At 38.6% G+C, this 16,899-nt stretch overlaps 1 protein-coding gene across 1 annotated transcript in view; it reads left to right on the forward strand.

Moving 5' to 3' along the window:
• Positions 1-6,812: 6,812 nt before the first annotated feature.
• ZDHHC17 (zinc finger DHHC-type palmitoyltransferase 17) overlaps positions 6,813-16,899 on the forward strand; it is a 106,245-nt gene continuing 96,158 nt past the window's right edge. Inside the window, exon 1 of the mRNA XM_067697402.1 lies at positions 6,813-7,008. Coding sequence (XP_067553503.1) covers positions 6,916-7,008 — 93 coding nt within the window. The 5' untranslated portion in view covers positions 6,813-6,915. The remainder of the gene's footprint in view (positions 7,009-16,899) is intronic.

Raw genomic sequence — 16,899 nt, forward strand, 5'->3', positions numbered from 1 at the left:
GGTACATAGTGGAGTCTCGTTGTTTTAATTTGCATTTCCCTGATGACATGTGTTGTGGAGCAGCTTTTCATAAGCTTATTTGTCATCTGTATATCTTCTCTGGTAATGTGTCTGTTCAGACTGTGGCCTATTTTTAATCAGGTTGTTTGTTTTCTTATTGTTGAATTTTAAGCGTTCTTTGTATTATTTGGATAACAGTCCTTTAACAGATGTGTCTTTTGCAAATATTTTCTCCCAGTCTGTGGATTGTACTCTCATGCTTGTGACATTGTTTTTTGCAGAGCAGAAGTTTTTAAGTTTTAATAAGGCTAGCTTATCCATTATTTCTTTCATGGATCATCCCTTTGGTGTTGTATCTAGAAAGTCATCACCATAAGCAAGGTCATCTAGGTTTTTTCCTATAGTATCTTCTAGAAGTTTTTATAGTTTGCATTTAGATCTGTCATCCATTTTGAGTTAATCTTTGTGAAGGGTTTAAGGTCTATGTCTAGAGTCACTTTTTTTGTGTGCATGTGGATGTCCAGTTGTTCCAGCACCATTTGTTGAAAACACTATCTTTGCTCTATTGTAATGCCTTATCTCATTTGTCAGATAAGTTCACTATCTATACCAGGGTCTATTTCTGGGCTTTCTATTTTGTTCCATTGATCTATTTGTCTAGTCTTTCACCAATAACACACTGTCCTGATTACTATAGCTGTATAGTTAGTCTTAAATTGGGTAGTGTCATCCTTGACCTTTGTTATTTTCTTTCAATATTGTGTTGACTATTCTATTTTTTGCCTCTCCATATATACTTTGGAATCATTTTGTCAATATCCACAAAATAACTTTCTGGGATTTTGATTGGGATTGCATTGGATTTATATATCAAGCTGGGAAGAACAATATTGACTCTTCCTATCTATGAACATGGAATACCTCTCCATTTATTTAGTTCTTTAATTTGGTTCTTAAGAGTTTTGCAGTTTTCCTCATACAGATCCTGTACATATTTTGTTAGATTTGTACCAGTTATTTCATTTTTGTAAATTGCATTGTGTTCTTAATTTCAAATTCCACTTGTTCACTGCTAGTATACAGGAAAGCAATTGACATATGTGTATTAATCTTGTATCCTGCAAACTTGCTATAATCAATTATTAGCTCCAGGATTTTTTTTGTCACATCTCTTAGATTTTCTACATAGATGATCATGCCATCTGCAAACAAAGACAGTTTAATTTCTTCCTTCTCAATCTGTATACCTTTTATTAAATTTTCTTCTCTTATGGCATTAACTAGTACTTCCAGTATGGTGCTGAAAAGGAGCAATGAGAGGGAATATCCTTGCCTTATTCCTGATTTTAGTGGGAAAGCTTCTAGTTTCTCACCACTAAGTGTGATGTTAGCTGTAGATATTTTTCATTTTTAAAATCAAGTTGAGAATGTTCCCATTTATTCCTAATTTACTGAGAGTTTTTATGATGAATGGGTATTAGATTTTGTCAAATGCTTCTTCCGCATCTATTGATATGATCATTTTATTTTTCTTTTTTAGCCTATTGATGTGATGGATTATGTTAATTGATTTCCATTGAATCAGCCTGTGTGGCTGGGATAAATCCCACTTGGTTGAGTTAGGAAGTATTCTTTCTGATTCTGTCCTCTAAAAAAGATTGTAGAGAATCAGTATAACTTCCTCCTTAAATGTTAAATCAAGGTACACTTTTAAAGTACAGTTTGTATTTGGAAATTATATGATAGCTTAGGGTGAAAGAGCTCAAATCCTAAGCACAGTGCCCTGAATTATCATCATGGGAAAAGGAAATGCTAGATCACCTAGAAACCTGTCCTTGGTTTGTTTCAGAGCACTCCTCTCCTGATTTCTACAACATTTACTGAAAACCTACTATATGACAGCAGGCATTGTGCCAGGTGCTTGATAATTAATTAATTAATTACACATGCACATATATACACATATATACATATATGTGAATAAATATATATCCATTTATTTTGTTTAAAATTAAATCTTTTTATTTTGACATAATTTCAGACCTTTGTTGCAATAAGTCAATAAAGAATTTCTACAAATCCTTCACTCAGTTTCCTCAAATATTTACATTTTATTATTTCTCTTGGAGAATGATACTTCAGCATATATTTCCTAAAAACAAGAACATTCTTTTATATAACCATAGAACAATGATTAAAATAAGGAAATTAGCATTGATGCAAAAGGACTGTCTACTATATGGATTGTATTCAAATTTTGGCAATTGTTCTAATAAGTGTCTGCTATAGGAAAACAAAATTCTGGATCATATGTTGCATTCAATTTTTATTTAATTTGGAATAATTCCTCACTCTTCTTTTGTCTTTCATGACATTGACATTTTTTTAGGAGTACAGGCCATAAATTTTGTAGAATGTCCCTCAGTTTGGGTTTGTCAGACGTTTATTCACAATTAGATTCAGGATATGACTTTTGGTAAGAATACCACAGAAGCGACATTGTCTTCTTCTCAATGCATCATTTCAGGAGACACATAATGCCAATTTATTCCATGTCCCTATTTTTAAAGTACTTAGCATCTAGGAGTGGTGACAGGCACGCAGAGAAATAACTTTGACGTAGTCTGATTATCACAAGTCAGATGTACATGTGCGTAGACATCTTTTATTCATTCTTCATATTTTCTTGGCTTACCTTTTTGCTCCAACCATTGCTGTTGCAGCCAACTATGCTCTGCCACAGCCTTGCCTCAATTCCATGGAGCATCTCCTACTTTGCAGTAGGAATTCTCTGCCACCACCACCTGGGATGCCTGCAGAAGCCCATCCAGCTATTCTGGCACAGGCACAGACTGGGAAGTGGAAGGAGCTGACACTCACTGGAGAAACCACTGAGGGGTAGAGCCAGTGAATCAATCATCAACTGATTCTGTGTCAGTCAGTTCTGACAATTTTGAGGCACAATTACACAGCTCTTCAAAGGCTCTCATCAGGACAAAGCTCCTGGTACCCACAGTGGTGACCAGCTCAAAAATGCATGCTTGGATTGGCTTTCTTTCCTTCTATTTACGATTCTTCTCCATACTCACACTCCTGTCTCTTGGAATTACTTCCAAAGCAAACCAACTGCATCTAAACCCTTGTCTCAGACTCTACCTTTCGAGGGAACCCAAGATAAGACATTTGATCTCAGGAGTAGACCTAGAAAGCAGACACCCAGAAAAGAATTCTGGAACTGAATCCCTCGCCAGTCAGACACTTGCACTTTTGGTGGAAGTGTGGGTGGTGATAACCCCTGGCCTGAATCAGCGTCACTAAGACTTTTACTGGTAGATGACTGGGATGAATTATAGGTAGAAGGTCAAGCATTTGCTTATGAACTAAGGATAGCCCTTGAACAGTTGGAAGGCAATGGTAATTATAAGACCTGTGGATTGGCTTATTTTTGTTAAGGGCTCATGAAAACTTAAAAAAAAAGAAAAAGAAAAAAGAAAGAAAGAAAAAAAAAGAAGGGACAGGCTCAAGTTACCAACTTTCAAGTCTAGGCAGGCTGTGAAAATCAGAAAGCATCCAAGGCAGTATTTAAAGAGGTGTTTATCTTTTGTATCCACAGAGCAAACTGTGCTCATAATCAGACCCAGGATTGAGTTGTAAGGTAGCATAGCTACAAAGGAGACTGAAATACTGTCTTGAGAAGTCTTCTATGCCAAAGGCAGGGACCTAAAAGGGAATAAATGGAAACCTGAGACTTGCAACAGTAGCATTTAGATGAACAAGCCTGAGAAATGTCAAAATGTCTTCTGAAATCTGTGTTGGTACAAGTAGCTTCCTCTGCTCTGCTTAAGAATAGCCTACCTTTTCTGGAGCCCCTGCAAAAACCTGTATGAAGCAATAGACACATAAACAAAGGTCTGTAAGACCTGGTTAATATTTATTTACCTGAAGGAACTGAGGAGTGAATCCTGAAAGTGTTGGACCAGTGAAGGCAAATGTGGACAGGAGAGAATTAACTAACATTGAAAAACACCTGGAGTTTCATGACATAGCAAGGACACATGGAGCTAGTTCTAATATATTGCTGGGATGGCTCCTTAAAGCTTAGATAGGATGAAGTCCTATAGCAAATGAAGGAGAGATTCTAGAAGTGCCTTGACTTCCTTGAGGAAGGTGTCAGAAGGCTCTGGGAGGTTAGAATGTAAGAACAAATGTATAATATTATACCTGAGAACCCACCATCTGACTATGTCTCTTGTAAGAGCCCAGTGGACACACCTATCTCCAAGGCAGTAAGAAATACAGTGGTGAGGGTACCACTGGCATCTTTGAGAAGCTCAGTGGTATTTATCCACTGTAGGTGACAGTAAGAGATGATGCTATGGGACTGGGCTCCTTAATATTAATTCGATTGATAAGAACACAAAATAGCAGAGGCCAGATGGTAGTACTTGACCAACAGAAGGAAGTGTACATAATTGTGATAATGCAAGGCCAGAATGGCAACCAGAATATCTTCACCCGCAGGGCTCTGTTATAATGACTAATAGACAATGGTGTGTCTCAGGGCAAGTTAAATGAGCATCCACTAGGGTGTTACTTGATCTATATGTACAACCACACACACACACACACACACACACACACACAAATCAACAGCTGGTTAAAAGAAGGCAGATGACAAAGAAACTATAAGGGACTAAAAATAACTACACGCATGCACAGTTAGGGCAATTATCAACAATAAGATTCAAAAAGGTCCTAAACTAGCTGCCGTTTTGGAGGTATGGGGAGCAAAGGCATGGTATTTCCCCAAATCCCTGCACACAGTAGCACCAAGGGGCTGGCCAGACCACCTAAGCACCCCACCTCCAGCCCAACCCACCAATAGGTCCCTACCAGTCATCCCATTGAAGGAACCAGCCTGCCCTCCTTGGAGCAAGCAAGGGCGCCTGTTACTTGGTTTCATTCCCTCGTGCTGCATGCAGCACAAGTCCCAGTAAAGCCTTACCTGAATTTCTCATCTGGCCTCTTATCAATTTCTATTGATTAAAGGGTCCAAGGACACGGGTCGGTAACAGCACCACATCCCTAAATTAAACACATGTCAAATTCCACATATTCCCCTTAATTCTCTAATTTGATTTTATCTACACCAGTGACATAGGGTAAGGAGGGGCAAGATGAAGACTGAATTGTTGAAGTGAAAATTATTTCTGTCCATGTTAAAAGGTGTCTGAAAGCAGTTTGGAGCTCCAAAGGCAGAACCCTAATTCTGACTAGTTCTGCATACTGGGTGGAAGAGTTAAAACCAAAATTCTTGGTTTGGGCCAGGACCAAAAGAATGAAAATGTTGCTTTTTCTCATTTCAGTCTGAGAAAAATGCTTTTTCTCATTTCAGTCTGAGAAAAAGCAAAAGTGCTGGAACACAGACATAGCCAGCCACAAAGTTAACAGGGAAGCTATTTTTCCCCCCCTGCGATGCAGCATCTGTCAAATGCCATACCCACCCCTCTTTGAGTGATACTGTTCTCTTGCCAGTGATGCCCAGACCCACTTTACTATTTTCGTTTATTACTAGACTACCCAATTACTGAACGGGCCCTCTCCTCACGACAGCATCCAATCCCTGGTTAATCCTCTTTTCCTAATCCCGCCTCAGAAACAGCATCCAATCCAGAACTGATCCCCGCTCTCCCTAGACCTACAGAGTCCTTTGGCGGGAACCTAAACTTTACAAAAGACTCTTTCTCCTCCCTTTTCCAGTGGTATCCAAGCTTCCTCTGGAGTGCCCTTCCTCTTGATTTACAAATAAATCTGATGTTATCGGATTGCAGGCTTCTTCCAGTTTGGCTTTAACACGAGACAGGTTAGTATCAGGATCTCTACTAGATGTTCCACGATTTTTGCTACATCGTCCTCTGAGCAGTTTGGATTTTCGATTTTTAATAGCTAAAAACAAAGATAAATGCTTTCTATAACAGTCCCATCAGCACATTTCTAGAAAGCAATCCCCTCCACCCCCCATGCAGCCCTAATATCCGTTTAATAATGGCTTTAGTCATTTTATCTGGTTCTCATTTCAGCGAATTCAGCTGAAATGATTTCAGTTCTGAATTCCTGGATTACATTAAAATGTAGCAGATGGGGGCGTGCGGGCTTTGAGGGCGTACATTCTTAACGTGGTTACTCTTAATTCAAGACCAATGAGGGCAGGTTGCGATCATTTTTAACAGGCTTCTCCAGGAGGAAATCCCAAGCTTTATCCGTGTTTTCCCGGGCGCCCCCCGGAGGCATAAATTGCGGGATGACCTTTTTGAATGCGGAGAAAGGGGTGCGTGTTTCGTCTTCTGGAGCGATGCACATCTGGATTCAAGCCTGAGAGCCCAAAACCTAGTACCTGGAGCGAAGTGATGGTTCCACTCCGGGTCTCTGAGAAGCGGTCCCGGGGGTCTCGTATCGGGACAGTGGGGTTTGCGGGCTTGGCCGCCCCGACTGCCGGGGATCCCGAATCTCGGCTGCGCCTCTCCGGAGCCCTGCTTTCGTTCCCGTGCCGCCGCTTGGTTTCTCACGTTAACTACCCAGTTGCCCAGCAGCCGCCTCCCCGGGGTAGCCAGAGGCGCACAGCTGCCTGGGGCGCGGGCCCGCTTTGCGAGTGGCAGCGCCCACGCCCAGAGCCTTCCGCCCGCCTGCCCCGGCGCAGTGCAGCAGAGCGCGCTCCCGCTCGGGCCGGGCCGGCACGCGCGCACGCGCGCAGGGACCCGTGCTCCCCGAGGGGGGAGGGGGCAGAGGGGGCGTCACGGGGGGAAGGGAAGGAGGAGGAGGAGGCGGCCGCGTTGCCTCCGGCGGGGCTCGAGCTCGCCCTCGCGCTCGCCCTCCGCCTTGCCCGAACCCTGAGAGGGTGAAACGCTTTCTCCCGGCATGCAGCGGGAGGAGGGATTTAACACCAAGATGGCGGACGGCCCGGATGAGTACGAGACCGAAGCGGGCTGCGTGCCCCTTCTCCATCCAGAGGTGAGAAACGGCGCCGAGCCCATTCCTAGCCCTTCGATCCTCCAACCTTTCTCCCCCGGACTCGCAGGGGGCGGTGGCCTGCGTGTTCGGGGTAGTGGAACGCGCGGAAGTTGGGGAGGGCGGGGAGGCAAATCCAGGCCCGAACGCGGCTGTGAGCGGATAACGGGGGAGGAGATAGCGGGGCGGGCCCGGCCGGGGCGGGCTCTGGGACGCCGTCCCTGGCTGTGCCTGGAGGACAGAGGTGGAGATGTTGACGGTTCTACTCTGTCGCCGCGCTACTCGCGGGTGCAGTGGCGGCGGGGGCCTGGTGCTTGTTTGGAACCGCATGATAAACTCTAGTCCTGCTCCAAGCCTCTCGGGGCGAGAAGGAAGCGCGTCTGGTTTTGATTTCTTCTCATTTCCTTCGCCAGAGTGAATGACGGTTATCTATTTCTCCCATTTGGCTCACTGTGGGGGAGTGTAGGGGACGAACACAGTTTTTTGGCCAAAGTGATGTCCTTCCCGTGATGCAGTAGGCAGCACCTCGGGGCCCCTTGTGTCGGATGTCCTTCTTTGAGCGTTTGTCCTTAAGCGATTAAAAAGAGAGGTCAAAACTTTTGGGAATAGACCCACGCTCACATTAGCTTGTCAAAGTACCGTGTTTTTTCGGGGGGGGGGCGGGAGCCAGAGGAGGACAGTGCAACACGTTTCCCATCACATGAGTATCTTCACCTGTAAGTAAACAGTGCCCCTCTCCAAGATCAGTAGCATTCTGTTAGTTTATAGCTGAGCTAGTGTTAGTTCAGGCCTGGAAGCAATTCTTGATGCATTCCGGTTTTTAATGATCCACAGTGATGTGCGGGGGGCAGCAGCAAAGCTTGCTGAAGAACTCCTGTAGTTTTTATGAGCTTAAGGGTTGAAGACAATCTTTGTGTTGTAGGGTGAACAAACATGGAAGTCTCTACCTGGTTATCTTGCATTAGAATGATTCTGTTTATTTCTGGAGTTGGGATTATAGCATGCTTATATTACTTAGTATAATATAAATACAAGCACTTACCTATGTTATATGTTAATACTCATCACCTTCTCATTCATCACTTTGACTTATCAAAAACAGTGGCACAGTTCCTTAGGAATATACCTGGGCCACTCTCAATGAAAAGGCTACTTTGGATTTCTGACAAACAGAGTTCTACAGTAAAACTAAACTTTTTTTTTTTTTGACCAAAGTGGTAAAAAAAAATTCTCAGAATTGGCATCGGAGACATCTCTCTTTTAGTTCACACTTTAGGCCCTAAAAATATATCAAGAAATAGACAAAGTTTTCAGAGGAGGCATTGAAAATGTTGCTAAGGAATATTTCTATTCATCTACTCCTGTGAAAGTATTTTAAATACTTAAATATTGATTCTATAACATAAATCTTCTCTCTTCGTAAACCTTTGCTTTGTGAAATAGTTCATTGTTTGGTACTTTAGGAATAATTTCAACAGGCAACAAATCCAGAAATTGCTTGGTATAATGTAATGGCCTGTAGGCTTGGAATTTAGAGACCAGTCTTCAGGTTGCCATTTCATAGACTATTACTAGAAAATCAACTTCCTCATCATTGAAAGTGGAAGTTGAAGTAGATGATATCTACCATTCCTTTTTGCTTGACAAACACAAGGTCCACTTAGTTTAGGTGTTTTGAGTCTTAAGCTCATAACTACCAGGCCTAAGGTCTTTCTGAATTTTTGCTGTGGTTAGTTTTGCATTCACACCTGGTACAGACCTGGTATAGTTCTGCTGCTTTCTTGCTGTGCATTCTTGGGCAAGCTACTTCCCTGAGTTTTGGCTTCATGATTTATAATAATGGGATGAAATAATAATAACTAATAAGCTAAGGATTAAGTGAGGTAATATATTCATTTTTGTTGTTCAAGTAAGTGGTGTCTTCCTACTCCCTTGGAAAGAAACCTAGCAAACCTTTTTTGCGTTGGTGAGCAAATAATAGTACCTTTTACTCGTTTTTGGAGAGAACATAGACTTTTGGTCAAACTTGGGTTCCAATTCTGGATTTGTAGTAATTAGCCAAGTAACCTGAGACAGGTTCTTAATCTCTTAAAGCCTCAATTTGTTCATCAGAAAATGGAGATGCTGCCTAGTTCACTTGGCTTTAAGGGATTAGGTGAGACTCTTTGTTGAGGTTTAAGAACTGGCACATTGTAGGTGCTCAGTTAATGTTACTCCTTTCTCCACCAAAAGGAGGGCGGTGTTATATATTTATTTTGATTTTGATGACTGGTGTAGAAACTTGTGTGGGTTTTAATTTAGTGGAATAGGATCTTGTAGGAACAAGTTTATTTTACTTTTTATGTTCAAATTTAACATTGTGTCACAAAAATAGTTTCTCACTATTTGTTGAATAGATGAATTATTTGTGGGATAAAGAAATTAGCTATCCTTAAATCTCCTGTTAGTATGCAGACTGCTCACTGTTAAAACCTTTCTTAGGGAATTATGTAATTAGATTAACAACAAACCCTTCTTTTTAGAGATATTTGCTATGAGAGAACCTTATTTTTCAATTAATTAAATAATCCATTCATTTAGTCAGTCACTTAAACATTTGTTTATCTTGAGACTTCAGTATATTTGTGGTAAATACAGTGAGAAACAGTATAGGATACTGGTCAAGAGCCAAGACTCTGGTGACAAATGGAGAATCTAGGTTCTGCCACTTACTATCATCATGGTCAAATTACATTTTACGCTTTTGTGAAATTAGGATAATAGTACCTACCTCTTAGAGTCGTTGTGAGTATTAACTAGAATAATGTTTGTAAAGCAGTCATCACAGACCTAGGCATGTAGACTGCCAAGCAAATGTAAAGGGCTCTGACATGTAGTGAGTACTGATGCTGTTGACTTTGTTTTCTGATGAAATAAGATTGTTTTATTTTAATGGAAGAAATTAGAGGCTATTTGGAAAAAGATAAACTGATTATCAGGGGATTAGGGTGCTAATCCCAGCTCTTCCATTTTAGGCTAGCGGACATTTAAACTACACTTAGTTTCTTTGCTTTTAAGATAAAGAGGCTAGACTGGACGCTCTCTTCAGATTTCTTTAAACTCTAATGCTCTGTTGTATGTTGTGATTTTTCAAGATTGATAGGCTTGAGCATCTATCTGCTAGATGCATAGCACTGTACTAGGTTATATGGATGAAAATAGAATAAATAGAATAGCTTCTGCTCTCCAGAAGTTAATGATCCAGTTGGAAAGGTATCAGAATACAAATAAGTGCTGAAATGAGAAGTGTAGCCTGTAAGCAGGTTTGGATTTCTGTTATCTAGAATGGTTAGAAGTAAAACTTCAGCAGAGATAAAGACCATATGTTGGTCTACAGGTCCAGCTGGCTTGCTGTCACCAGCCTTCCGTTTCACTCACTAGTATGTCCTCAGTAAGCCTTCTCTGCCCTTTCATAGAATGAGGCCACAATACTCCCTTCAGCCAGAGTATTATTATAAGGGCTCTCTGTCTCAGCAAGGTCTGACTCAGAGCTTTGAACTGGATTGCCTAGATTACCTGGGGCTTTCATCTCTTGCTTGCTTCCTTTTTTTCTCAATTTCAAACTACTGCCTTTTCTCTAATGTCTCATTTTTTTTTTAATGGTAACTTTTTTGCTTCACATGAAATTTGTCCATGTTCATGTCTCATTTTTTCTTTGTTTAGAATATTAAACTGAAGAACTACTACATCTCCTGTCTTTACAGATTTTACAGAATCTATTTTTTGAAACTTTTCTTCAGTGAAAGTGATTTTGCCTTTTTCCATTACTAAATTTTTTTGCCCGATTATATAGAGATACACATGTGTACAGATATATAAATTAACTCATTTGTTTTCATAAAGCAGATGGAAAGTTACTTTGAAAATTACTTTTCTTTTTCTGATAGATTGCTGGCACATTCTTTCCCTTCAAAACATGTCTTTCTGTCAGTCTTTAGGATCTGATGCCTTTTTTATTCAGCAAAAATGCTATAGTCCATATACTTGTAATTTAGATTTAAAAATACTATACCCTAAGCATAGTAACTACTGAGTCAATATATAAAAATGAAAATGCAACTAATCGGTGACCTCATGGACTGTGGCAAAGCCAAAGTTGAAAATTACTGACGTGTAGAACCAAAAAATTATATTTGATTGTGAGAAATGCCACTTTACTGTTTTGACATCTTTGTTTTGTTTCGATCCCTATTTTTATTTAATTTGTGAGACCTATCCCAAAAGTATTTATTAAGAGGGGACTGTGGAGTGGGTAAATATAAGAGGATGCAGGTTAAAAGTGAGAATGCTGGTGTTTGGCTGCTTGAGTTCAGATCCTAGTTTTGTACTTACTAGCTTTGTGACTCTGGGCAAGTTATTGAGCTGTGTTCCAATTTTCCAGACTAAAACGGGAATATAATAGCTCCTATGATGAAATGAGAGAATATATATAAAGTTCTGTGTCTGGCACTTAGTAACACAATACATGTTAGCTATTAATGTTATGATTAGTTATTAATACCTCAAGCAATAGTAGTATACATATATTAGATATTGAGGCAACTGTCTAGGTAGCTAAGATAACGAAAATTGGGGTTTGAGGAGAGGACAGGCAGAGTACTCTTTATTATAAGCCTTTTTTGCACTATTTAATGTTCTTAAAGATGTGTGCTTTGATATGAGGAGTGTTTGTTGAGCATCTCAGTATGGCCTTGATGCTTTGATAGGCCATAGAGTAATGAGGAATACAGAATAAGGCATTGTAAAATAACAAAAGGTGAATTGGAGGCCTTCAGATCCCTCAGGATAGATGAACGTGTGTGTGTATTTTGTTAAAAATTTAAAATGCATTGTGGACCTCCTTTCCTCTAGAGAGTATCCTAAGGGTGTGTTAGGGTAGTTAGGGTTGGTTAGTCATTTAAAGTGTCTTGATGTAGTGTGATTTTAACAGAACTCCTAACAGCCACATAATCCAGAAAGATGTTATTTCAATATCAGGGTTATGTGAAATTCTCTTTCAAAGCATCATCTATTTCTAATATTATTTTATGATTAGATTCTATTACAGATAGGTAATTCAAGAATAAAATATCAAATAGTTTAAGCTTTGGAATTTACAAAGTTGATTCAAGGCAGTATTATATTTATAAAATATGCAAGTAAAATTCTCACCCAGTGCAATAATTATCCATTTGTAGGATGATATCTTCTGTTAAATTCTCCTTAAAATAGAGCTACAGGCAGCTAATTTAAAAGTAGAGTGAAACTTGAGCCTTCTTTAAATGAGATATTATGAAGAACTTAATTTCCTGAATTATAGACGGCTAACAGAATATTTTTGATTTTTGTCTCAAATGGTGTTGAAAATTTTCCAAATGAATTACTCTACTTTCTAGGGTTAATACATACTAAATATGATAGAATCTTTCTTTGATAACTCAGAATATTATAGTGTCCTAGGCTTATCTTTCTGATTACTGATAATTATTGTTGAGGAGATGGAAATGATAGGGCTAAATGTACCTGAAGGGGTTTCTTTGTATATATGTCAGATAACCTGTGTTTTTTATCAGTTGTTTTATACTAGGAAAAATCAAGTGAAAAATACTGTTAATTACTGATTGAGATGTTACTGTACCCTCATTCAGTTTTTTAAAATGTATGTGTGTGTGTGTGTGTGTGTATGTGTATTATGAACTTCTGTTAATTTATGAAGGATTTAATGAAGGATGAACAAAACTGGTGACCAAAACTGTTCCCATTATCATTAAAATAAATGAACGAATGAATGAATGAACAAACCCTTTTGTGAGCTGAGGAAGTTGCTTGTCGTGTTAGTTAGAATCCTTGGATTGCAGATGTCACCAACCTTTTAAAAATCTACTTGGGCAAAAAAGGGAATTTACTGGTCCACATAACCCAAACTCAGGATGGCAGGAGTGCAGTTGGACTCAAGGATAATTGGAACCTGAGCTGAGAATGTCACCAAGACAATCTTGTCTCTCTCCTCATCTCTGCCCTTCAGCTTCATTTTCTCCTAATGCAGAGTAGCTTCTTTCCTCTGTGTAGTGGTGACGTGGATGCCAGCGTTGATATCTCAAATCTCAGCTGACCATTAGAGAGGGACTGCTTGTCTTTCCTTATTCCACATTGGAAAGAGGCAGTGTGTCCACTCCTATGACCACAGGAGAGGGTCTGAACTTTGCCAAGCCATCTTGCTTGGAGTTGGAGGAGGAACAGTTTCCTTAAAGCAGGAATGCTAGCAAGGAAACTGTTTCTGTCCTCTGTACTCTTAGTGTGAAGAACTGTTTGTTTGCTTTGTTCCAGTCTTCTAGTTTTTTACGTACTTTGAGATGCTGTAATTACACTGCACTCATTGTTAACAGTAAATGTTCTAGTTGAGCTACTGAATAGCATGCTGCATGAATAATCTAGACCAAGATTGGGAAACTTCCTCTGTAAAGGCCAGATAGTAAGAATGTTCCAGTTTGTGGGCCATGTAGTCTCTGTAGCAACTACTCAGCTCTGTGGTGGTTGTATGAAAGCAGCTGTAGACAATATGGAAATGAATGGGTGTGCTGTGTTTCAATAAAACTTTATATGTAAAGTCAGGTGCTGGGCCAGATTTGAACTGTGGACTCTTATTTGCCAGCCCTGATCTAGATAATACATAGGAACTCCAAGAAATTTATTTTAAAATATATGATATTTCAGTGCATTAAATCCCATTAACCACTGGTGTGCAATAACTTCATCAGAACTAGATTTGCATGGTAGATGGGTTGGGTAAAGTAAGAATGTGTGTGTGTGTGTGTGTGTATTAGAACCTTATGGAGAACTTCGTTAGAATACACGTGTTTCCATATACACCTCTCACAGTTTCTAATTTAGTGTTTGGGTTTGTGGTATGTATGTTTTGAAAAACTTTCAGAGGTGATTCTGATAATACCATACTTCATCCTCCCCTCTCTGATACGCACTTGATGTGTGGGAAAAGTTTTATTACTTTTTTTTTTTTTAACACAAGGAGGAGGAAAGTAGCTAATTTTACGTTTAAGGTATGAGGCATTGTATTGTGTGCTTTTCACGTTATCTCCTCAATCTGATGGATAATCACAATGGTAATTGCTAACAGTTACCGAATTATAACTGAACTAGCCACTGTCCTAAACAGTTTTGCTTATATATTCATTCATTTAATTCTCACACCTTTCTTAATACCTTTTTTACAAATGAGAGGATTGAGGCATAGAGAGGGTAAGTAACTTGCTTGGTAAGTGGCAGAATTGAATTAGAATCCAGGTTCAAACTGCTTGAATCCAGTTGCCCATTTTGTATTGTGATAGTGATGATACAGAGTTGATTGAATAGTTAGCTGTGATGGCAAAAGTCCTCATTTATTGGAAAAAATATTTTTAATAGACTATTTTTTGGAGTAGTTTGAGGTTCACAGCAACATTGAGCAGAAAGTACAGAGAATTCCCATATACTCTGTGTCAACAACTTGCCCCGGAGGTGGCACATTTTTTACAGTTGATGAACCTGTGTTGACACATCATTATCACCCAAAGTCTGTACTTTACCTTAGGGTTCACTTTTGGGTTTTAATATGGGTTTTGACAAAGATATAATGACATGTATCCACTATTACAGTATCATACAGAATAGTTTCACTACCCTAAAAATCCTTTGTGTTCCGCCTACTCATCCCTCCCTCTCTGCTAACTCTGGCAACCACTGATCTTTTTGCTGTCTCCATAGTTTTCCCTTTACCATAATGTCATGTACAGTTGATCCTTGAACAACACATGTTTGAACTGTGTGGATCCACTTATGCACGGATTTTTTTCAGTAGTAAATACTACAGTACTATGTGCATCTTACAATCAACAGCATCTTTGATTCTGAGGAATCCTGCCTCTACATAAAGTTTAGAACGGCACTTGACACATAGAGTTAGCCATCATCTGTTTTATAATCTTTCCTTTCTTTCTGCTGTTCAAGGTTATGAGAGAGAATTTTAACAGATTGTTAAATCTGTTTCTACCTTGGAGATTTTATCTCCCTTCACTGTGATTATAAATACTCATTAATCTTCATTCATAATTCTGTAACTATGATCATGAATAAATTGTAGACATTATTTTCTAAGGAAATTTTGCTTTCTGATAGAACACTTGATATAAATATCCAGATCTTACAGCTGTTTATGTAAGAAGTTAATTAACTTGATTTCATAAGTTCCCATTATTTATACTTGTTTTTTCCTTATTTGTCTCCTTTTTCCTGTGGGTAATTGTATGTTACTAAGTCCAAAAAAAGGCCACACTTGGGGAAAAAAATTGACAAACTAGAATCTAGCAGACCAAATAAAAACTTAAACTTTCTGAAATATCCTAACATGTGATTTATTTTGTATTGTTGGATAGTATATGAATTTTCAAGGTATCAGAAATTTAAATTCCAGCATGGGCTTTTGGCTTTTAAAAGAAAGCAGCACGGAATTATTGTCAAAAAAAATTTAAATAGTACAGAAGGCTATGTAGTAGAAGGTAAAAGCATATATAAATGTATATTTCATATACACGCTTATATACATTTATTTCCTTGTTTTTGTCACATAAATGGTATCATACAATGTTATACAATTTACATTTTTTCTGAATACACTTTGGCCATAGTTTCATCTTAGCGTATGATGATCTTTCCCATTCTTTGTAATGTCTAGACCTGCCTTGTCCAATATTGTAGCCACCAATGACATGTGGCTATTTAAATTTAAATTGATTAAAATGAATAAAATAAAAAATTGAGTTTTCAGTCATATTAGTCACATTTTAAGTGTTTATTAGCCATGTGTGGCTAGTGACTACTGTTTTAGACAGCACAGAAATATAGAATATATCAGTAATTGCAGAAAGTTATGGGATAACACTGGTCTGGACAGTTTTTAAAAAATTTATGTCTTTTAAAAGTATTTTTTACTACATAACTATTTTTATTGAGACATATTGTGTTTATAAGTTGCACATATTTTAAATGTTTAAGTTGATGACTTTCTTTGAATTAAAATCTTTTATATGGAGATAATTGTAGATTCTCATGTAGTTGTAAGAAAAAATGCAGAGAGATCCTGTGTACCCTTTACCCATATTTTCCCAATGGTAACACCTTGCAAAATTATAATACCACATCCAGGAGATTGATATTGAATCAGTGAAGTTACAGAATATTTCTATCACCACAGAGATCTTTCATATTGCCTTTGTATACCCATACCAATCTATTCTCCCATTTCTATAATTTTGTAATTTTAAGAATGTTATTTAACTGGAATCATGTTGAGTGTATCCCTGTGGGACTGGCTTTTTTTCATTCAGCATAATACTTTGGAGATTCATCCAGGTGTTAGCATGTATCAGTAGTTCATTCCTTATTATTACTAGGTAGTACGTTGGATGTACCACAGTTTATTTAACTATTTACCCATTGATGGACATCTGTGTTGTTTCCGATTCTTGGTTATTATAAATAAAGCTGCTTTAAATATTTGTGTAAAGGTCTTTGTGTAAACATAAGTTTTCGTTTCTGTAGGATAAATGCCCAGGAGTGCAGTTAGTGGGTCATATGATAGTTGTGTGTTAATATTTTTAAGAAACTATCAAGCTGTTTTCTGGAGTGGCTGTACATTTTACTTTACAACCAGCTGTATATGAGTAATCTGATCTCTCTGCATCTCCTTAGCCCATTTTAATAGGTATCTGATGATAAGTCATTGTGTTATTAATTTACATTTCCCTAATGGCTAATGATGCTGACTTTGTTTTCATGTGTTTATTTGCCATCTATATATCCTCCTGGGTTAAATGTCTCTTT

This window comes from Pseudorca crassidens, chromosome 11 (genome assembly GCF_039906515.1).
Source record: "Pseudorca crassidens isolate mPseCra1 chromosome 11, mPseCra1.hap1, whole genome shotgun sequence".
In the NCBI taxonomy this organism is placed as follows: Eukaryota; Metazoa; Chordata; class Mammalia; order Artiodactyla; family Delphinidae; genus Pseudorca; species Pseudorca crassidens.